General features: G+C 41.7%; 1 protein-coding gene across 1 annotated transcript; it reads left to right on the top strand.

Moving 5' to 3' along the window:
- Positions 1-230: 230 nt before the first annotated feature.
- On the top strand, positions 231-9,852 carry LOC119330722 (kinesin-like protein KIN-7D, chloroplastic). The gene is made up of 23 exons (XM_037603841.1): positions 231-599; positions 736-833; positions 1,184-1,273; positions 1,589-1,641; positions 1,947-2,012; positions 2,082-2,135; positions 2,987-3,046; positions 3,538-3,616; positions 4,205-4,272; positions 4,472-4,534; positions 4,710-4,814; positions 5,284-5,388; positions 5,470-5,577; positions 5,658-5,804; positions 5,943-6,125; positions 6,254-6,409; positions 6,910-7,140; positions 7,352-7,498; positions 7,574-7,693; positions 7,775-7,825; positions 8,398-8,445; positions 8,512-8,715; positions 9,160-9,852. Exons 1-23 carry the CDS (start codon positions 385-387, stop codon positions 9,673-9,675), a joined length of 2,967 nt encoding a protein of 988 aa, XP_037459738.1. The 5' UTR covers positions 231-384; the 3' UTR covers positions 9,676-9,852.
- The last annotated feature ends 11,911 nt before the right edge of the window (positions 9,853-21,763 follow it).

Genomic DNA, 21,763 nt, shown 5'->3' on the forward strand with positions numbered 1-21,763 from the left:
AAAGAAAAAAAACTGTGATTTTAGAAGAAAAGGCACACATTGCATCGAGTAACCAACGCGCAATTAAAATTTGCAAAAGTGGGTTGGAAATTCAACCAAAAGGTGGCCGTCTTTTTCACCTTTTCGCCCGTTTCCCTTCGAGAAATCAATCCTTTTTACCTGCTCCCCCGCATCGCTTCAAAGCCAAGCGAACCAAACCGTATCACGCCCCACGGCCACGCCACGGCCAAAAGGCCAAGCCAAACCGCGCGCGCGCGCGGCCTCGCCTCGCCTCCCCTCCCGCACGGCCGCATAGATCCAATGCCGGTTGCGCCAGCGCCAATGGCGACTCCCATTTGCACGCGCCGCTAGGCCCGAGCCCGCGCGTCTGCGGTGGTGGCGGCCATGGCGTCGCCGCGCCGGAATGCCTCCCGTGGGGCGGCCGCGGCGGCGGCGGGGCGGGATGGGGCTCAGTCGGACTCGCCGACGTACACCACCGCGACGCCCCGGTCGCGGTTCGCGGCGGAGTTCTCGCCCGAGGCGTTCGACGAGCCGGGGGCCGGGGAGGCGCCGTCGGCCAAGGAGAGCGTCACCGCCACCGTCCGCTTCCGGCCGCTCAGGTTTGCTTCGGCTGCACCACCGCGTACGTGGTTTGGCTGGGTTTTGGATTCGGGCAATGTGGAGTGACCCTGCTGGTGGTTTTGTTTGTGTGTGTGTGTGTGTGTGTGTGTGTGTGTGTGTGTGTGTGTGTGGAAGTTCGCGGGAGATTCGGCAGGGGGAGGAGATCGCGTGGTACGCGGACGGCGAGACCATCGTGCGGAACGAGCACAATCCCAACATCGCCTATGCCTATGGTATGTAAACTGAGTGATTGATGACGAGACTCACTGAATTTGAAGTGTCGGAGAATCAGTGGAACGCTTGCGGACGGCAAGCAGTAACAGAACAATAATTGCTACCTTCTGAACAATGACACAATTCTGGTGCTCTGCATATATGCTAGACAGCTGGAGTAACAGCGTAACACAATAGATAAATTATACAGCAATGTTGATATATAACTGTGTAGGCAGAGTATTCAATGGAATCATCAAATGTTTCTTCTTGAAGTCAGTACCGAAGCCGTATTCATAAGTGACAACAAAGTTCTGTTGTCAATTTCAAATTTCTTTTCTAAGTGGCTAATGGGAGGTTTTACAACCAGATCGTGTGTTTGGACCAACTACGACAACACAACAGGTATATGATGTTGCGGCTCAACATGTTGTCAGTGGTGCCATGCAAGGAATAAATGGTACTGATCATGTATACTCTTGTTCCTCTGCTTTCTGTTTTGTAAAGGATTCTTGTTGGGCTACATATTGGTGTTCTCTTGGTAATTTGTTAAATGTTGCACTAGTTTATCTGAATGCAAAATTGCTTTGGGGTAATTTATGAGCATCACTGTAGTCTGTCAGGTTGAACTCAATAAATTACTGATTCATGTGAAAGTTCATTTATTCATATTAGTCTTCAGTGGTGAACTTAGGATGCCATTACACAATTACTGCTCTCAATTGCTGGGGAGGAATGATAAACTTCCCTTTTGTTTTCACTGTCACTCTGTCAGGTACAATATTTGCATATGGGGTTACAAGCAGTGGGAAGACACACACGATGCATGTACGTACATTTGTAGCAAGAAGCTTGTTTTAGATACCATCCTTCCTCAAAAATTCATGGAATCCCAGTCTTGTGCTTGGGCAATGCTATGCAGCCCGAATTGTTTGACATACACCTTTTGCTGAGATGTAGAGTTTGTTCTTCTAATCATCAGATGTGTAACATAGCATTTTGTTTTCAGTTTTCATTATAACTAGTGATGATAACCATTTATGCCCTTTTCTCTATACAAACATTAAACTATAATGTGTATATGCCAAACATTTTTGATTTCTTCACATACACTTGCGCTGCGCTACAAGCAGGGAGATCAAAGATCCCCAGGGATTATACCTTTGGCCGTGAAAGATGCGTTTGGCATAATACAAGAGGTACTACTCGAATCCATACCCTATGATGATTCGACCAAATCATTGTATTGATTTGGTTTTACTTTGTAGACCCTGAATCGGGAGTTTCTTCTTCGTGTATCATACCTGGAAATTTATAACGAGGTTGGTTGTTCCCAATTCTGCATTTCATTGTGCAGCCTTGATAAATTTAATTCTAGTCAGCACCTAGGTTGGTTTGTACTCCCTGATTGTTTTCATAACACCCGCAGCTAACCAGTGTTTCTATGTCACAGTAAGATGTAACAAACTTCAGTTTAGATAACCTTAAAGCGATGGGCATGAACGTCACACATGTAAATGCAGTTTTTTTCCTGGGTTCTTAACACAGTATTTATTTTGCTTCTTGCTTATAGCTTAGCCTGGAATAGAAACATGCTAATAGTACTAGGAAGCATGTGAAAGAGGTTTGTTAATGATATACACAAATCATAGTAGTCGAGCCGGTATTAGCGTAGTTATGCACTGATCAGTAATGCTAAGTCTCATTTAGGCCCAACGGTGGTCATTAAGCTAAGATGAGGATGAAGCTCAACTTTTAGTTTCCTATAGGCTATAATCTGGGCCCCTTTATTTATTATCAAGCCAACCGCTGAAGAGTAAATTACAAAAAGAGAAAACCAACATAACCATGTCGTCTGGATCCTGAGTGAAACTATAATCCATTTTTGTAACAATAACTTTGGCAAGTTACCAATAAAGAGTAGTTCCTGAAAGACGGAAATTGGTTGATGCAAGTGTAAAACTTACCTTTTTATGCCTACCTGGTTTTCTTACTTTTTTGCACGTACCCTGGGGAGTTACACATTTATTATCTAGGAACATGGTTTTTCTGAAATAATTTCTCCATAATATTTATTTTGAACTGAGTGACTCATTCTGAACAGTCAACTAAATGTGCATTTTTCTATAATAATTTTCTATCTTGTATTAATTGGGAGCCTCACCCTTTATAGGTTGTGAACGATCTCCTAAATCCTGCAGGGAAGAATTTACGAATTAGGGAGGATCTTCAGGTTTGAAACATCTCTTTTTCAAGTAACAGGAGTCTCTATCACACAATCTGTGTACTTTTCTAGTTAACTAGTAAATTTTAAAAGTTACTGAGATAATTCTTCTGAAATATTTTTTTACTGCTTCTAAAAGTTAATTTAACTAACTGAACACTGAACTTTCTTGAGGACTATTACTGGTCGATTCTCTCCATATAGTGTTGTCCATGGTACACAAGAATGCAGGTTGCTAAGTATTGGTCTAAGTACAGGTCATCGTTTTCCTACTCAAACATTTAAGTCAATTTAGACCACAAATTCGTGTACTTCCTGGAGTGTTTTTTCCCAACATATGAAAACTGCTTGATGGATGATGCAAGAACATGATGACATTATTTTGAAATCTTATAACACGGGCAATCACACATAAAATGCCAATTGCTTACAGCATATGCAGCACGTGACTGTCTTGAACTATATTACCGTATTTTCTTGATTATAGTTCATTCTCACAGGGAACATTTGTTGAGGGCATAAAGGAAGAAGTAGTGTTATCTCCTACCCATGTTTTGTCCCTTATTGCAGCCGGAGAAGGTTCCTTTTATTTATTTTGTTGTTTCTTTGATGTACCTTTACCAGCAAGGTTGTATGAAGAATATCAGGATATCACTATGAGTCGACAGTAGTTATGAGGATAATTCTTATCTAATAGTCTTTCGTTAATATGCCTGGAACAAACTATCATGTAACGATGTTAAATTTTGTATAAAAGTAAATCTGATGATACTTCATAAGGGAACACAGCCATTTGGATATTTCTTTCTAGCTACTGTAGAATACCCGTGGATTGCTGATATAGCACATCTGCACATGTCTAGTTCGCCATATATCAACACATCGACAGAAGAATGAGTATATTTTATATATACGGATTGCAAACATGTCACTTGTTCATTTTATATTTTGGATAAACAGTATATGTTGCCTTGACTTACTAGATGGTATCCCAAATAATTTACTGCAAACATATAATCCAGGTTAATTGAAAAATGCACTATGATAAACACACAAATTGCACTTGTTGGTATACGGCTCCTCGGACTTCGTTTACTGCTGTTCTTAGGGTGAAATGCACATGCGGAACAATGTACTTATGACTTTACTGTGTTCTATTTTTTTCAGAGCATAGGCATGTTGGATCCACTAACTTTAATCTTCTAAGTAGCAGAAGCCACACAATTTTCACACTGGTAATACAAGTGATTTCTTTATGTTCATAAACTAATGATTCTGCAGTAGGCACGTCAAAGAATGTGCGCTCCGTGCAAACCTTTTTCAATGTAATTTTGTGATATTTTTGTCATAATATGTGTAGTTACATGGAAGTCTTTTAACATATTTCTTTCGGCATACATCTTCTATAACTTTCCAATTTATTGTTTCACACAGACAGTAGAGAGCAGCCCCTTCTGTGAGTCTAATGAAGGAGAAACGGTTACTTTTTCGCAGCTGGTGAGATCCCCCCCCCCCCCTCCTGTTCACAATCACTCTCATTACTCTAATTAATTGTACATATCTATATGCACGCTCCATATGCACTTGTGTCCATTTATTGCAGCATCTGAACATTATGTGCATTCATGCACCCAAAACATAATCATTTCTTAGTTTTGTCACTCATTTGCAGAACCTCATCGATCTGGCAGGTTCAGAGAGTTCAAGGGCTGAAACAACAGGAGCACGCCGGAAGGAAGGGTCTTATATCAATAAAAGTCTGCTGACTCTTGGAACGGTGGGCCTCGGTCCTGTAATCACAATTTGATGACAAGAATCTTTCCTAATATAGAGCTATAAACATGTTATGCTCATGATACTAAAATTCTATAAACTTATATATGTTGTTGCCTGCGCATTGTGTGTGTAGACCGTGGCTTTGGGATTTTATAGCCTAAACCCTGTCTATGCTCCCAATGCCACAGCTCTACATCCCTGATGTCGGTTAGTTATTTCACTTTCTAGAGGCATTTGTAAGAAAATTAGAAAGGGTTCAATGTGCACAGTGTATTAGTAACAACATCACGGAAAAACAAGACAGTGTATTAAAAATTTAGCAGAACCACTATTATTCCATTCCATGTGTATTTATTTATTTATTGTTTATAATTTTTCCTAGTGATTTAGGGCAGAAGCTGGTCAAGTCATGAGGATTAGTTGTACTTTCTTAGTTTCTTATCTAACATAATTTTTTGTGGATATTCCAGGTGATATCAAAACTGACTGACGGAAAAGCTACTCATGTTCCATTCCGGAACTCAAAATTAACACGTTTGCTGCAGTCATCCTTGAGTGGCCAAGGACGTGTTTCTGTGAGTTCTTCAGGATACTGCTTAAAAGTTATATTCTTTCATTTTTGGTATCGCAATCATTTGTGTATTGATTTTGTGCAGCTGATTTGCACGGTTACTCCAGCATCGAGCAACTCTGAAGAAACTCATAACACGTTAAAATTTGCCCACCGATCAAAGCACATTGAGATCCAAGCATTACAAAACAAGGTGGACATGCTTGCTTAACAGATTCTCCGCCTTATGTGTTTATCTCTGACTTCTTTTGTAACTGTATTCATGGTTTTCAGATTATTGATGAGAAATCTCTAATAAAGAAGTACCAAAGTGAAATTCGTCAACTAAGGGAAGAGCTAGAACAACTGAAAAGAGGGATCTTTACTGCCACTCCTTTGAAAGATGTCACAGAAGATAATATCATTCTTTGGAAACAGAAGGTGATACTTTTTTTATTGTCTCATTTAGTGCTTTATGGATTTGTTGTCTTTCACTTTATTTATCATGTTTGAAGGAAATATTTCGGTGCATCACTGATGGATTCTAAGTTCGTAACTACTTATTCATCACATGAAAAGCTAGAAGATGGTAATGTCAAGCTTCAATCTAGACTGGAACAAGAAGAAGAAGCCAAAGCTGCTTTGCTTGGCAGGATACAGCGTCTAACAAAACTAATCCTGGTTTCCACCAGAGCAACCCAGACTACTAGATCATCTCAACATCCTGGCACAAGGCGCAGACATTCTTTTGGTGAAGGAGAGGTTTGAATATTCAGATAATGTTACAAAATAATATAATTCAATCAGCTTGCATTTATCTTTTACCATGATGTCTTTTTCATTAGTTGTAATGCCTTTATTTTTCTAAAGTTTGTCTGCTAAAATTGCAGCTGGCATATCTCCCGCATAGAAGGCGAGATATTGTCATGAATAACTATAGAAATGAGCTGGTTATGCCGATGGAAGGATTTGGTGAAGCACTTGAAATGTCTCCTAAGGAGGAGAAGCAAAGTCGTAAAGGACTCCTTAACTGGTTCAAACTTCGGGTACACAAATCAGATACTTTTTAATTAACTGTATTTAAACATTATACTCCCTCCGTTCCCAAATATTTGTCTTTTCTAGACATTTCAAATGGATACAACATACGGATGTATGTAGACATATCTTAGAGTGCAGATTAACTCATTTTGCTTCGTATGTAGTCACTTGTTGAAATGTTTAGAAAGACAAATATTTGGGAACGGAGGGAGTATTTAGCATGGTGAACAGTTGTGTTTTCCTTCTGATATTACATGTCAGAACCCAGCTTATATCAAGCCATATGGCCTCATAAGAATGGTTAGTTTAGACAATGTGGTGTATAGATGTAGTGCATCACAACATGATGTGCATGGCCGTATATGTGTCATCTCAGATTCTGTGAGGAACTTTTTAGTATGGATAAGGTTATAGTTCTTTTTCCGGAGCCAAGCCAGAACGAATGACCCATCTGCTTTGTCAGAGTTCTCCTTCACTCTGATCTTTATATTTTAACTGTATGCAGAAGCGTGATAGTGGTTCTGCTACCCTGGCATGTTCTGATGGTGGTAAATCTAGTTTGACCAAATCATTCACTGCTCCTCCAACACGTCTGGAGGATGGGATTAATTTTCTATCAGAACAGAGGACGTGGAATTCTATGCTTGATGAGAATGTACCAGCTGATTTTTTGAGCGTTGATCTTGGAATTCCTTCTGACAGCTCTCCTGTAGAAGAAATACTGTCCGTACAAAGTGTGAGCACATTTTCCCTTCGTTTGCATTCCATTTAGACAAACAAAATGGGTTGCATTTCTAAACACAAAACGAAAAAGTAGGAGAAATACAGAAGATGAACTTTAGCAGACTGGGAGCAAGTAATTGATATAAGTAGTCTAGTGCAAGCGTGCGTAGATAGCCTAAAAGCATGTTATCGTTTCACATAATCTGCTCTATTGTATGGCTCAGGTCAGCAGAAAAAGTGAAATCTTAGATGATGTTGATCTACTGAGGGAGCAGTTAAAGATTTCGTCAGGGGAGGCTGTGCTCCACGCAAACGTTGTAAAGCACCTCACAGAGGAAGCTGGAATAAGCGGAATGAACAAACAGATTGAGGTAAACCTCTCCCTGGTACACTTTTCGCTATTTTATTAGCACACTTGTTCTTCAAAATTGTGCCTTTGTCTGAAGATGGAAAAGATGGCCAATGATGAGATTAAATGCAAGCGGCAGATAATATCTTTGGAAAATCAAAATGTTCATTCAGTGTTAGACAGTCAAGAAAAGCTTGACACTTCAAAACTTTCATCGGTAATGTTTATGTGCACTATATGCGGTTTTGATCTTGCTCTTTTGATATGCATACATAACAGACTATTTCATTGTCTTCAGTATTACACTAAGATACTTAAGCAACTCAATGAGAAGGCCTTTCAACTTGAGGTATGGAGGCGTTCTACTGAATCTTTCCTCTTTTATTCTCTTCTTAATACAAATGTGACCAGTTTTTCTGCATGTTATGAATACTGTTTGATGAAGCTCAACCCTCTCTCGAAAAGAGCTATTTCAGCTTTTTATCAGAAAAATGGAATGAGCACTAAAGTTAAGGTATTTGAAACTACAAATTGCAATTGTCAGGTACAAAATTGTCCACATTAGCATATACTCCAAAAGAGGGGACACATACATGAAAACCAAAGTATTCCGAATTTCTGTAGTAAAACCATACTGAATCCATTGCGTTTTGAATTGGTGTAGTATTGTTGGGAAGGAGCACCGAAACTAGAAATTTTGATGCAGCGATTCCAAATTTTCAGTTATGTACTGGTGTTCTCTCACCCAAAATTGTATTTCCTTCACAAGAGAGCACCCCTTTGTTTACCCAAGTTGGCCTGCTATATGCTCATCCTCTCTTATTGAACTGTATGGCTGGTAACAAAAAAAGTTTGTATGTTGAATGTGCTGCTATAAGTTTCTTTCAGTTATTGCAAGGTCATTTTCTGTATGTACTGCAGGTGAAAACAGCAGATAACAGGATACTGGAAGACCAGCTAGAGAAAAAGGTTATATTTGATTATATGTTTAGAAATAAGCGCAAAAGTTTGTAATTTACAAGTTTTCTTTATCAGGCAATCGAATGTGAAGAGTTGCGAGAAACGGTTGTTTACTTGAAAGAACAGATCGTCCAAGCTCTTCAAATTGACGAGTTTTTACCAGAAAGAATCAGATTGCAGCAGCAAACAGGCATCGGCCATGACGTTGGATCGCAAGTTCATAATGATAATCCATTATCCAGTGATGTGTCTGAAAAGCCACTGGAAAACACATCACAGGTTTGGCTTGTCTCTACACTCTGGTCCATCATCCTTCCGTTCAGATGCAAGTCCAGTTTTCCTATCCTCTGAACTGAAGCCTATATAGCCCGGTGCTTGGCACATGTATTCTGTGTGTCATGCATCTGATGATAAGATTGGCCTAGATGACATTATACCTTTTGCCCTTTGCTTGTCATGATACTGCACGTACACTTGTCATGTCCTTAGTTATTGCTAATTAGCAATACAGTTTTTAGTTTTCTTCAAATCCAATATAATCCTGCAAATTAGTGCTTCAAAACAGGGCATCACACAATTAGCCTGTCGCGGATGCTGCTCTTCCATTTATCTAATACGGCACATTACCTCTTTTTAGTTTATACGTTACTCATTTAGCTAGTTTATGTGATTGGGGACCAAAAGTATATATGGTGCTCTTATGTTACTTGTATTCCTCTTCAGTCAGAGATCGGCGAACTGAAGCAGAGATTGTGCGAACTGACTGAAGTCAAAGCTCAGCTAGAGGCCCGTAACCAGGAACTTCTGGAGGAAAGCACGTACGCCAAGGGCCTGGCCTCAGCCGCGGGTGTGGAACTGAGAGCACTTTCTGAAGAAGTCACCAAGCTCGTCAAGCAGAACGAGAAGCTCGCCGGCGAGTTGGAGTCGGCGAGAAACTCGACTCCACGAAGAGCAAGCCATAGCCCGAAGGCAGCTCGAAAGGGCGGCCACATCGAACGGCACGAACCGGGTGGTAAAAGGGACACGAACTCAAGCAGCCAGAGGGAGCAAGCTCTGGAGGCCATGCTCGTGGAGAAGGACCAGAGAGAAGCTGAACTTCAGAAGAAAATCGAGGAGTCGAAGCAGAAGGAGGCGTTCCTGGAGGGCGAGCTCGCAAATATATGGACCCTGGTGGCGAAACTGAGGAAGGCTGAGGGAAATTGCGAAGATGATTCAGATGCCATACACACGATTGTATAGTGGACCACAAGCCACGACCCTCGAGATTATCCAATTGATGATGGTAGCGATAGTCGTTTGTATATATATGATCACCCGATCTTCGGTACGTGTGTTGTGCTTGCAGGTTGTGGGGGTTTTGTGTGTAAGAGAACTGTACCTGTACCATGGTGTGAATGAGTTTGTATATTTGTGGAATACTCGTTTTTAGTGCAAATCAGTGGGTATCGTGATGCAGGTTTTATGCCTATGCTGTGATGATTGTATTGCACTTTAGCTACAATGTCAGTCAGCTGAATTTCAAATTCGAGTCAGTTGATTTTGAATGAAGGAAGGAGAAGGAAGGGCCTTGCCTGAGAGAAAGAAAAGGCTCGCCGTCATCATCCCATTTTCTATCTTAGGGCTTAGGGTGGGGCTTTGCCGAAGGAAAAAAATGGACATTGACGGGGCTAGAGGGATGGCCGTGGGCGGCGGCAAGACCGGTGGTGGGGGTAGGTTGAGGGGAGGGCGCTACGGCGTGGCGGTGGCAGCATGAAAAATATGCGATCTGGAAAACGCATGGAGGAAGAAGGCATAATCTGGGCTGTTTGTTTTTCATCTAACACTTCAAACTGATCCAGGCCAAATTGACTGGCCCAAATCAAAATTTCAGTTCGATTCCCATTGCGGGTCTGATTGGTGACTGCAACTTTTGGTCATTGGCGACCGGCAATGTAGCGTAGTACGTGGAATGTGGTTATACGTTCAGTGTTGTGGCTTACAATCAACTTCAAACATACGAGTATGTATGGAGTATCTTGTTTCCTGTTCATCGCAAAGAAGCGTACGCGGCCCGTTTCCTTTGCCAAACACTTTTCTGGTTATCGTGTGGCCACGGGTGCGAGCTATCTCTCCTTGGTCGTCGGCCGAACTGGAGCCGCAGCTGGCCGTTGGTGGCCATCGTTATCGAACAGAGAAAGCAACGGCGACGGCTCCCATCGGTGAGGTCAGGTCAGATCACAGGGACCGCAGACTTCTTCATCCTGTGCAGTGCAAGGCAGGCAGGCAGGCACCGGCCAGGTCGTGGAAACGAGGCGCAGAGCAACTTTACAAGCGCATCTGGACAAGCCACCCTCGCCGGTCGCCGCGCCACGCCGAAAGTCCCGCTTTTGTGCACCGCGCTTACGTGCCGCCGCTGCGGTTCGTTGACGCCGCCGCCGCCATGCGTGCGTGCGTGGCGAAGCGACATTGCCCTGTAACATCGTCTACTGATCTACAGTACATACTGTGGCAGAAGTGGCAGCTTGCAAGTCAAGCCTGGTGCATGCAGTGGCTCCCTTCTTCTGTTTTTCAACGTCGATGGGGGTCATGGGGACGCAAACAGTGCGTGAAAGTGAAACATGCCGCAGGGCCGCGGTTTTCAAACTTAGCCTGCAGTGTCGTGGAGTGCAAGTTTGTAAGTTATTTGCTCTGGCTTTGGACTGGTCCGTTTCAGAGCAGCTGCAGCCTGCAGGTCAGACTTGGCGAAACCGAAACACGAAATCGCGTATACAAAACTACGGAGGCTCTGCTGATCTAGCCGTGTAACATGTTCCTTGTACTGTTTCTCGCGGGCTCGCATATACTACGTCCATGCACGGCATGCACCCCGAAAAGTTGGCGGGCCGCGCGGCGTCCAACGTGGGTCGCCGCGCGCATGTGCGTGCGTCCGGCGACCCCCTCACCCACGATCAGGGCAGGCCGCCAAATGATTGCAGGAATAATAGTGGAGCAAGTATGCGTCTGTACACTACGCAACAGCAGCAATAATATACTCACTTTGAAGTACCAACGGAAATCGGATGATAACCGCCTTTTCCATGTACGATAATTGTAGGCGTGAGCGTAGTGAGTGCACGATCAACCGCCCAAAGGTATCATCAAAACTCAAAAGCCCCATCTGGTGACAAAGATCCTCGACTTTTGCCATCACCTAAAGTACTTGCGGCACCTATGAGGCTATGACACAGGCAAGGCACTACGGGCGACAGCGACGCCGAGGACACTTTCCAAGGACCCTCGTCGTCGTACTACCTAGCAGACGCCGTCGCCGCTCCATTGGCTCGCATAATCGTTGGGCAGCGGTAATTTACGCCGGCCCCTAGGGTCAACTACTTTGACGACCGGAACAGGCAAACAGAGACAGTGAAGGCTGGAGTGGTCGAGTGGGCGTAAAAAAAACTGTTCATTTCCAACCGCCCATTTCCATTAACTTCTTAGCGGAAATATAAAATCCGTCTCTGTGTCATATTGCAATACATGCGACATGAAAAGGCAATGTAAACATCACGACGATCTCCATACGAGGCCTCCACAACCTCCATATTTGGAGGCTACGAGGTCATTTTATGATAGAGCTTCATATATTTTGGCGATCTTGATGCATATGACGGCTCTGCTAGAGTGTTCTTTGTGTGTCGATCATCATACTAGCGACTATTATGGCGATGATCAAACATATATGACACAACTGCTATCTGTGGTGCTTAGGAGGAGGAGGTGTTGGGAAGGGAGATGTCGGCATGTCGCATCAGATAAATGTGCTCGGAAGGAAGCAATGCAAGAGACAGAGGCACTCAGGGGAGGCATTATGCACGCATGGGCGAGCTATGAAGGGGAGGTGCCGTAGAGGAAGCTCTGCTTGCGGAGGAGCTCGGGAAGGAATAAGGTGGCCAGGGCGGGCACAACTTGACAAGACCAAGGCATCGGCCGAGAGATACCAATTGCCCGGTTTTGGATCAGGGCCCTTGCAGAATGGCATCTAGGCAACGCCGATATGGCCGTCGCAAACGACGAGATGGCCTCTTCCCTTCCGATGATTTCTGCTCTTGACGGCTAGTTCTGTGTGAGTAGGTCAGTAGAGTGTTGGATGGCGATTATGCGGTGACATAGTGCACCGACGTCTAGGCGTGGTTGTGAAGGTGCTGGTTTAAAAACAAATTCCGACAGGAAGGCCTTACGGTTGGCTTTATTAACATCAAATAATGCTTACATCATCCGCAAGGTAACGAGAGATAAAACTAGGGGGTGAGTCCGACCACACAGACGGTGGATCAACACGTCCCTGTTGAGCTAAAGAATGAGCTACCATATCCGACTCTTTATTACATAATTCAAAAAAGACATTCCGGAACTCATTACTTAACTATCGACATTCTTCCAGTACTGGGTCAGCAACCATAGAATAGCCTGTGTTGAGATTCATAGCATCCACAACAGCTTGATTATCCATTCGAACGACAACAGTGTGAAGACCAATCGAGAGAGCAAGTCCTACAACCAGAGCCGCCGCTTCTGCCGTTACCACGTCAGCAACATGTTCTAGTGCACCGGCGTCTAGGCGTCGTTGTGAAGGTGATGGTTCAAAATTCTGCTCCGGGGATGATTTGTTTTCTTTACCAATGATATGGAATGAAGAAAAACTTTATCAAAAAACACTTATATTATGGGATAAGTGAAGTGCGTCATAGGTCCTCGAACTATTTCAGAGGTGTCACGTAGGTCCTCGAACTGTGAAAATCGTTATTCAAGTCCTCAAAGTGCAATATGTGAGTTATCCTAGTCCTCAAACTATTTTAAAGGTGTCACGTAGGTCCTTGAACTATTTTAGAGGTGTCACATATACACACGCTTATTACACTTTAAAGATTTTTGAGGACCTAGATGACACTTTTCATAGTTTGAGGACCTACATGACACCATCGAAATAGTTCGAGGACCTAGGATGCACTTCACTCTCAAGGAATGGAGGGAGTATTTTATTCCATCATGACATGTGGTCCTCGCAGAATTGTTTTCCAATGCGCTACGGATTTGCGGTTGCTGCGCTTTGGTAGGGATACCATCACTTGGAAGGAATCCTCTCATCCCAAGTAAAGCTACCTCTCGCGTCCCCATCATATCATATCGCCTTCAACTTCCATACCATCTCTTTTCCTGCCATATATATACACGAGCCCCTTCTCCACGACCACGACCATATTAGCAGCGCAAGCAAGAAAAAGAGGAGCCAGCAGATCAGATTCATCCAGAGATCCAGAGAAGAATCGGAACTCTTTTTCGCCAGGATTATTAGCTCTCGCAGACACGAACAATGGCGAGCGGCGGCTACGGCTACGGCGGCCCCTACTCCTCCTACCATCCTGCGGCCGCGCCCTTCTACTACGCGCAGCGGCCGGCGAGGGGCGGCGGCTCGCGCCCGCCGCTCCACCTCTTCCTGCTGCTCGCGACGCTCCTCCTCCTCGCCGCCACCTCGCTGTACGCGCGGTGCGAGGCGGCGGTGGAGGGCATGGTCCAGCAGCTCCGGCCGCTGCTCATCCTGTCCCCGCTGCTGCTCATCGTCGCCGTGCAGCTCTGGGTGGCGACCAGCGGGGATCATCAAGGGCGAGGCGGGGGCGCACTCGCGTACCTCCTCGAGCAGGTGGCTCCGTCGGACCAGTACTACAGGAGCGGCACCCCGTACGGCCGGTGGGACGGCGGCTCGTCGCCGTGGGGCGTGGCGGTGGTGCTCGTGCTCGTCCTGATCTTGGTCTCGTACCAGTCTTCGTTCCAGGAGTGGCGGTTGTTCCCGCTGCGCGGCCGGTGAAGAGGTGCGATGAACGGCGTGAAGTTAGGCTGCGTCGGCGTGCATGGAGCTGCTTGCGTGATCAGGGCCATGGTTGGCATGAACCACTCTGTTGTGTTGTCGGAGGAGCTAGCCATGGTTGGCATGGCCTTTATAATGCCATGAATCCCTACATCTAGATGCAGGGTTCTGCTGGTTTTCATACAGCTTATTTAGAGATGCAAGAATTTCACATGAAGCGGATTTGTTTCTCTGGTTGAATGAGCAAATATATTCTTGTTTCATCCTAAAATACAATGGGTCTTCACAACAACATAATCTCAAAATTTTAAGACATGTGTAGGCGTGTAGCACACAATAAAATTATTAAAAAGGAAAAAATACATGACACCCAAAAGTCATGCCGAAAAGATCGACGACGCAATGCAACAACCATTAATATCAACACCACCCTTAGCGTCACCCGGAGAGTTTCTCGAACAACAATGCCTTAAGAAGAGAAATACGCACAAACGCCGTCGTTGAAGATCCAACCATGTAAACTAGATCATAGGTTTTCACCCGAAAGAGAAATTACGAGCAATCTCTGAACAATGTCTTCAACAAGAGAATGATGTGGAAACACCCGTCATGTACAATAAATGAAGATTAGACTCAGAGTTTTCACTCAAGAATTCGAGAGCATGTGCTCAAAAGGCACCACGAAACTGCACAGCGAAAATCGCTCATTCGCACAACCCTGACATAGGCATCATAACATGACCGAACATTTCCACATACATGAGATGTCGAGCAGTGTCAAGAGAAGCCACCGACTATGTATGAGGACACCCTCCACCATTGCCGGATGATCTTCACGGATCCCGCTAACCAGCCACTATGGGAGGCCGCGTGCGTTAGCCTCAAAGGGCCATTTGGTAGCCCCATTCCTTGCTTGCCATCAACAACCCGCCTTTGGGTGACAGAAAGGATTCAATCTCCACCGTGCACACAACCCACGGTAAAGACAGTTGATCCATGCGACTCGCAAACAACCCGTTGTGCCACCTGAGTTTGCGAGGCCGCCCACATATCATCTGTCGATCCATCATGAACTTCATCAATCCGTAACCCAAATCACAGCACAACGGGGAATTCTTGGCCATCAAAAGCGGCTTTGGCAACAAGTGCAGCTCTGACCATCGGCTCGCCATCGGGACTAGACTCGAATCTCTCGCCGCCACCGTCAACACGTGCACCAAGCACCGTGTTGCCGCTGGCCCAGGACCCTCGGATCCAAACCATAGGCGGAAAAGCCCCGCCGCCACCGTCGAGTTGGAGTTGCTCTTGCATCTTTCTAACTTCTTTCGGTGGGTCTCCCTAATATTAAATAGTATTGAGATAAGTTTATATTATATTACCTCCGTCTTAAAAAGCATGTGTAGATATATCCATATCTAGACAAATTTAAAACAAGCCTTTTAGGACGGAGAGAGTGTAAGGCAAGAAGATACTACAATATTTTCATTATGTAACTGATGCAGAAGGCATGAAAATATGATCTACTATCGTATACACTGTCCAAAAGGAGGCATAATTATAATTGGGAGTACATTTGGACGTAAAGCATGATAAAGTCAGGTCACATATTTATGGTGGTTGTTTCTATCTTTGACTTCGTTATTATGGCTGTCCATCTGCCCATCTGTGGTGATGCTGATCTGTGCCAAAACCACATATAATTGTACAGAAAAGGTACACATACATTAGTGTTACTACATCCATAGGAATTAAAGGTTTTCCGGAAGTGTGGACTTTATGGGCGCTAGTTATGCACAACAGAAAGGTTAACAGTGCCAGGAGCATCACAAAAAAGTTACAGATCTAGGACCAGAAAATGTCCTATATAGGAGTATTTTTAGATCAAGATCCCTTTAGGTTATCTAGAATCTTTTTTTCAACTTGCCATTCACCACATCTCAAGAGATAGAAAGAATCATCTATCACTGTTCTCGAGATCTCAATGTTTGTTACTTTCGTCTGTCAAAACGGAAAAAAAAAAAGCTCTATTTATCAGTTGCCAGGGGAGAAAAAAAAATCAACTCTCAGTCTCATTTCTAGCATTTGATCCTCATTCATGGCTCCAATCACTCTGCATATAACTACAAACCAAAATTTATACTATAATACCAACATTTTAATAAAGTTGCATACTTCAAATATCTCGGACAGTGCACCTTTAAGCTTACTAGTGTGCAATTTTAGGTGGCTAGGAGCCTAGGATTTACAAAAGGTCCAGGCAACCGAGTTAGCAGAACTGAAAAAATAAAGCATGGTTTTAAAATGTTCTGGATGTTCTGGAACGCAATGCTAATTCTCAGGTAAGATCAATCAACTAAATTCAACTTCAATTTCTTACTCTGCATATATATGCATTCTTTATTTACTAAAAGTAGAGAGTGCGTCCCAATGATAGCCACATCAAATACAAGAAGAATCTTGGAGCACCTTCTCTCAAGGATTTGAACTTTTGAAGCTATCCCCGTTCTCTTTCGGCTCCGCTTGATGGATAACCAAAAGTAGCTTTATGCCTGTTACAGTAAGTGTTATTCAGGTACATTATGAAAACTGCTATTTGGTTGAGACATGTATTTATTCTGCCAAATGATGTTTTTTAGTATAGTCGACAATAAAAAGTTTAAACCCATTAGCAGTTGTTAAAAAGGTCTTTTAATGTATGGGGTCAATTAGACTATAATCTTGCTTGCCAAATAGGTGTTTGCACAACTACTTTTCCATAACATATAAAATAGAGTAAATACCACAAAATTGCTATGCCCTGCCATCCTTAAATGTCATTTTAGAAGATGTTTCCTCAAATAGTTGAGCAAACGCACATGCGTTCGGCAAGTGGGCCGCCCCAGTTCCCCTTCTTCCGCTACTTGTCCTCCTCCTCCAATTTTCAGAAAAATTTCCCTTCTTTTTGTTTCTACATATTTATTTTCAAAAAAACAAAATGTAAAAAATATATGTTGTTATGATATATTGTTCAGCAATTCAAGAAAAGTGTTTCACTTACTTTGAAAAAATGAACCTTTTTTCTGTCGTTTTTTAGCTAAAAACAAAAAAATTCTGAACATATTTAGTTACATGAACTTTTATAAATTACATTAGTATTTTTTTAAAAAAATTGTGAAACATGTGCATGAAATTTTTTAAATATTTTTCACTCCGTACTTAATTTTTTCTTCATGTTTAAATAAAGTTTCCACGTGTGTGTGTTAAAAATTGTTCAACATGTATAGGAAAATGTTGTCAAGTTTTAAAAATTGTTCTCCATGTTTAAAATTATTTAAATTGTATAGGGAAAATGTTTACAAAACTTTTATAAAAATCATCTTGTATTTTTCAAATATTCATGTACACACTTAGACAATGTATTTTTACTAATAAAAAATATAAATTATATAAATACAAAAAGAACAGAATAATAGATTCATGAATAAAATAATAGAAGCAAAAGCAACACAAATATAAATAAGTAAACTGAAATGATACTAAAATCATAAAATAATAAAATAATCCCACTCCAAAACCAAGAAAAACGGACAGAATCAAAGGAATAGGAAAAAGCAAAGAAAACGAAATAGAAAGACCGGGCTTACATAACAAACTCTAAGAAAAATCGATGGAAGCATATAGAACGAATGCTAAGAAAAATCAGTGGAATCAATACGCAAGGTCAACATGTCTCTCCCTATGCGTTTCATCAGGCATCACGAAGAGATCAAAAATAGGAATTAAACCTTGCGACCACAGGCCTGCGACCGCCAGGGCTATACATCACTTACTGCGATGGTACGATATGTCTCGCCTAAAAGATTATTTTGTGTCGATGCATTACCGGGCAGGCCCATTTTCTTCTCCTTTATCCGCCCTTGAGCGAGCTAGCGACTCGGTTTTCAGTTTGTTTCAATGGGTTCTTTGTTTTTTTTTCCACATTTCATCACCAGTTTTCTTTAGTAATCTTCGGGTTTTATTTGTTTTTTCCGACACATCACTACTTTTTCCAGACACAATGTCTATTTTTTGTATACATGTGGAACATCTTTTTTTGAGAGCCCATGTGGAACATTTTTGTGATACACGTTGAGCATTTTTCAAATACAGGTTGGGCATTTTTTCAAAATACATGCTTCGAACACTCTTTCAAATTGAATATTTTCCAAATACATATTTAACATTTATTTGATGGCGTGAAGCATTTTCTTAAACTACAAGAACATTTTTTTACATTGTATAAACATTTGTTGTGCCAAATTTCATGAACATATACTTTTAGCTATGCGGGCATTTTTATAAAAAAAACTGTGGGAACCATGCTTATAAATGGCATGTACATTTTTTTAGCTATGCAAACCATTCTTTTAACATCGTATAAGCATGTTTAAAAAAACATGAACATATTTTTTAAATGCCACATGCATTTTTTGAATTATATGAAACATTTTTCATACTAAACAAGCATTTTTTACATTTCATATTTTTTTGTTAAAAATGTGAAGAAGATATTTTTTGAATGCACAAACATTTTTTGAATGGACAAACTTTACTAAATGATATCAATGTTTTTCAAAGTTATGCAAACATTTTTTATACACCGTGATAACATTAGTTAGAACACGTAGCCTACCTTGGTTGGTGGACCAGCTCACTGTCCGTGATGGTACCATCGGGATCGCTCTAAGCCGGTGCCAAATCTTATTTGATGAAATCACTAATTAAGTTGAAAATGTTATTTTCATTTTTCTAGGTTGTGACAAGTGGCTCACTTCATGTGCACCACTTCTCGCAAAATGGACTTTTCCCTTTTCCCGTAAATTCATTTATTCAAAATGTATTATCTCTTAAACCATGCGTCTAAGTCTCGAGCCATTTTCATCATTGGATTCCTTGCGTCGAGATCTTCAAACTACATGCTATGTTGTTAGGTTTCGTTGAACTTTTTTCCATAATAAAAACGATAAAAAACCGAACCAGGAGCACTTTTTTTCCTTGAGGCAGAACGGTGCCTACACGAGAAGCGTATTTGTGCCTCTCGCAAAATAAAAAGAAAATAAAACATGTTTTTTCTTTTTTCTGAGTGTCTCTCTCGCGAATCAAATCCGTGCCTATGTGAGAAGTAAATCTGTGCTTCTCGCAAAAAATGGGAAAACACTTTTTTTTTCTTTTTCCAGGTGACACGACTATGCATCTCATGGAAGAAAATACGTGTCTCCTTGAGAAATAAATTTGTGCCTTTTGCAGGAGTAAAAAAAGAAATCATGTTTATTTCCTTTTCTAAGTGACACGACTATGCCTTTCGCGCAAGCAAATCCATGCCTCCACGAGAAGTGAATATGTGCCTCTCGTGAAAGAAAAAAAACGCGTTTTATTTTCTTAGAGGTACGAATGTGCCTCTTGCGAAAGCAATTTCGTGTCTCCACGAGAAGTCAATATGTGCCTGTCACAAAAATAAAAATAAAAAGGAAAATTTGTTTTTCATGCAATTTTTTTTGTTTCTTTCTATTTTAGTCCAAAACGTAAGGAAAACCAGGGAAAATCGAAAAGCCAAGAAAAAATCAGGAAAAAAACATCTAAAAGCCGAAAACGTATTAATAAAAAAGTTGGAGGGAGCACCCAACACACGACATGTGACGGCGGCTGAAGTGACCCTGGCGGAGGCTCCCCAAGGAGTACTCGCTGATTAGTTGCCCATTACTCGCTTTATGTGCCAAATACAGGCATACCCGCATACCGGCCCTCAAGCCGCAGGTAGATGGGCCGGCCCATGTAAGCTGCCACAGAGTGCTGTCGCCAGTTTTACGAAACTTCCAGGCTGTTTCGGGAAGCTTCTGAGATATTCTAACCCAGCTTTTTAATGTTTTTCGTTTTATTTATTTTTATTTTAGTTTATTTGAAATATTTTATGTTAATTTAATTTTCTTGAATTTCATGATTTTTTTAACTTCGTGAACTTTTCGAATTCACAAGTGTTTTTTAAAATTATGAATTAAAAAATTGTGTTCATGAAGTTTTTCGGAATTTGCAATCTTTTTTTACTTCGTGGACTTTTTTAAAATTTCACCAAAAAATATCTTGTTCATGAACTTCTTTGAATTCAGGAAAATTTATGAATTTCAGAAAAAAAATCAATTTTTAAATATTTCCCAATATAGGAACTTAAAAAAAGTAAACCGGTCAACTGTCGACCAGGTCAACCAGGTGAACTAGTCAACGATCAACATCAGCAGAAAAAACGAGCGCAATGAAAACATGCGAATGACCGGTCAGGTTTACTAGTCCCCCTCACAATTTTAGTCAAAGTTTAATCATATATTTAACTATTAAATTATTAATTAATGCATGTCACCAAAATTGCATTGTTGGATTCGAATTTTAGTGTAGTAGTTTCCAATGATTTTTTTTGTGATGTATACCTTATACTATTTTATCAGGTAAAATTATGATCAGAATATGACCCAAAATACATGCTGGACTGGTAAATCAGGACGAAAATAGTATTTGCAAGCCTAAAAAAATAGCTGGTCTCCCCAAGGAAAAAAAAATGGTGAACACGGTTGCAGGCTTGCAGCTCGCAACGTGCAGCCGTCGCTGGTGGCTGGTGGCTATCCCTGCTCACAGCTAGTACCTGCCAACAAACACCATCACTGAAGCAAACCGCTATTACTATCTCAGCTGTTCTTGATGAATCACAATTTTATTATTACGGGATGGGCGTTATGTGCTACGACCGTCCATAAGGGCATCTTCAATGGTCACAAGATAGTTGTTGATTGATTTTATCATATAAGATTTTTGATGATATGTCATACAATAAATAAGAAAAGAGATGAAGGTTATATGTACATGACCAACACCTTTTGTATAAGCTTCAATGTAAAATGAGAGATCACTTTATTTATTATCTCACATCTTATTGGGCAAACTAGATACAATCTATTGAAGTTGGTATATGTTAAGATATTGGTTGATGACATGACATATTTTGCCAACAAACTAATATATAAACGGTTGAAAATGCCCTAAACTCATAACCTTTATCGACCTGTCGATTAATTAGTCTAGCTGGACCCGGTCTCGATTTTGTCGTGCTTGCCACGTGCACTGATCCATTTTAGTCGTGCACTCGGAGTTGAAGCTTGTGCTTGGCAGGCTATGGACCGGGGAAGGTGAGTAGTTCGGTCCCCGCTAAAAAAAATGGCGAGTACAGGTTGCACAATTTTCTTTTGAAGTACAGGTCAGCCATTTATAACATGCTAAATAATGGCGTGTACATTTTTCTGAATAATGGCATGTACTTCCTCTTTTCCGGAGTAATTTAATTTCTATATTTGGTACCCTCTCCGTCTCATAATGTAATGAATCTTCTACCTTATCTTTGGAAGAGACATCTTACTTTTTAAGTCTTGTAAAGTTGTTATATATATAAATCGCTGGTGAGGCTCAATGATGCATACATCGCACTACGTCAATTCTCTCTCTCTC

This window comes from Triticum dicoccoides, chromosome 7A, assembly GCF_002162155.2.
Source record: "Triticum dicoccoides isolate Atlit2015 ecotype Zavitan chromosome 7A, WEW_v2.0, whole genome shotgun sequence".
Classification (NCBI taxonomy): domain Eukaryota; kingdom Viridiplantae; phylum Streptophyta; class Magnoliopsida; order Poales; family Poaceae; genus Triticum; species Triticum dicoccoides.

Bases quoted from the DNA above. Each gene is read 5' to 3' on its own strand.
- LOC119330722 (XM_037603841.1), top strand. From the start codon at position 385: ATGGCGTCGCCGCGCCGGAATGCCTCCCGTGGGGCGGCCGCGGCGGCG. The intron at 1,642-1,946 runs GTACGTACATTT...CGCTACAAGCAG, and splicing joins GGAAGACACACACGATGCAT to GGAGATCAAAGATCCCCAGG. The intron at 7,826-8,397 runs GTATGGAGGCGT...TATGTACTGCAG, and splicing joins AGAAGGCCTTTCAACTTGAG to GTGAAAACAGCAGATAACAG.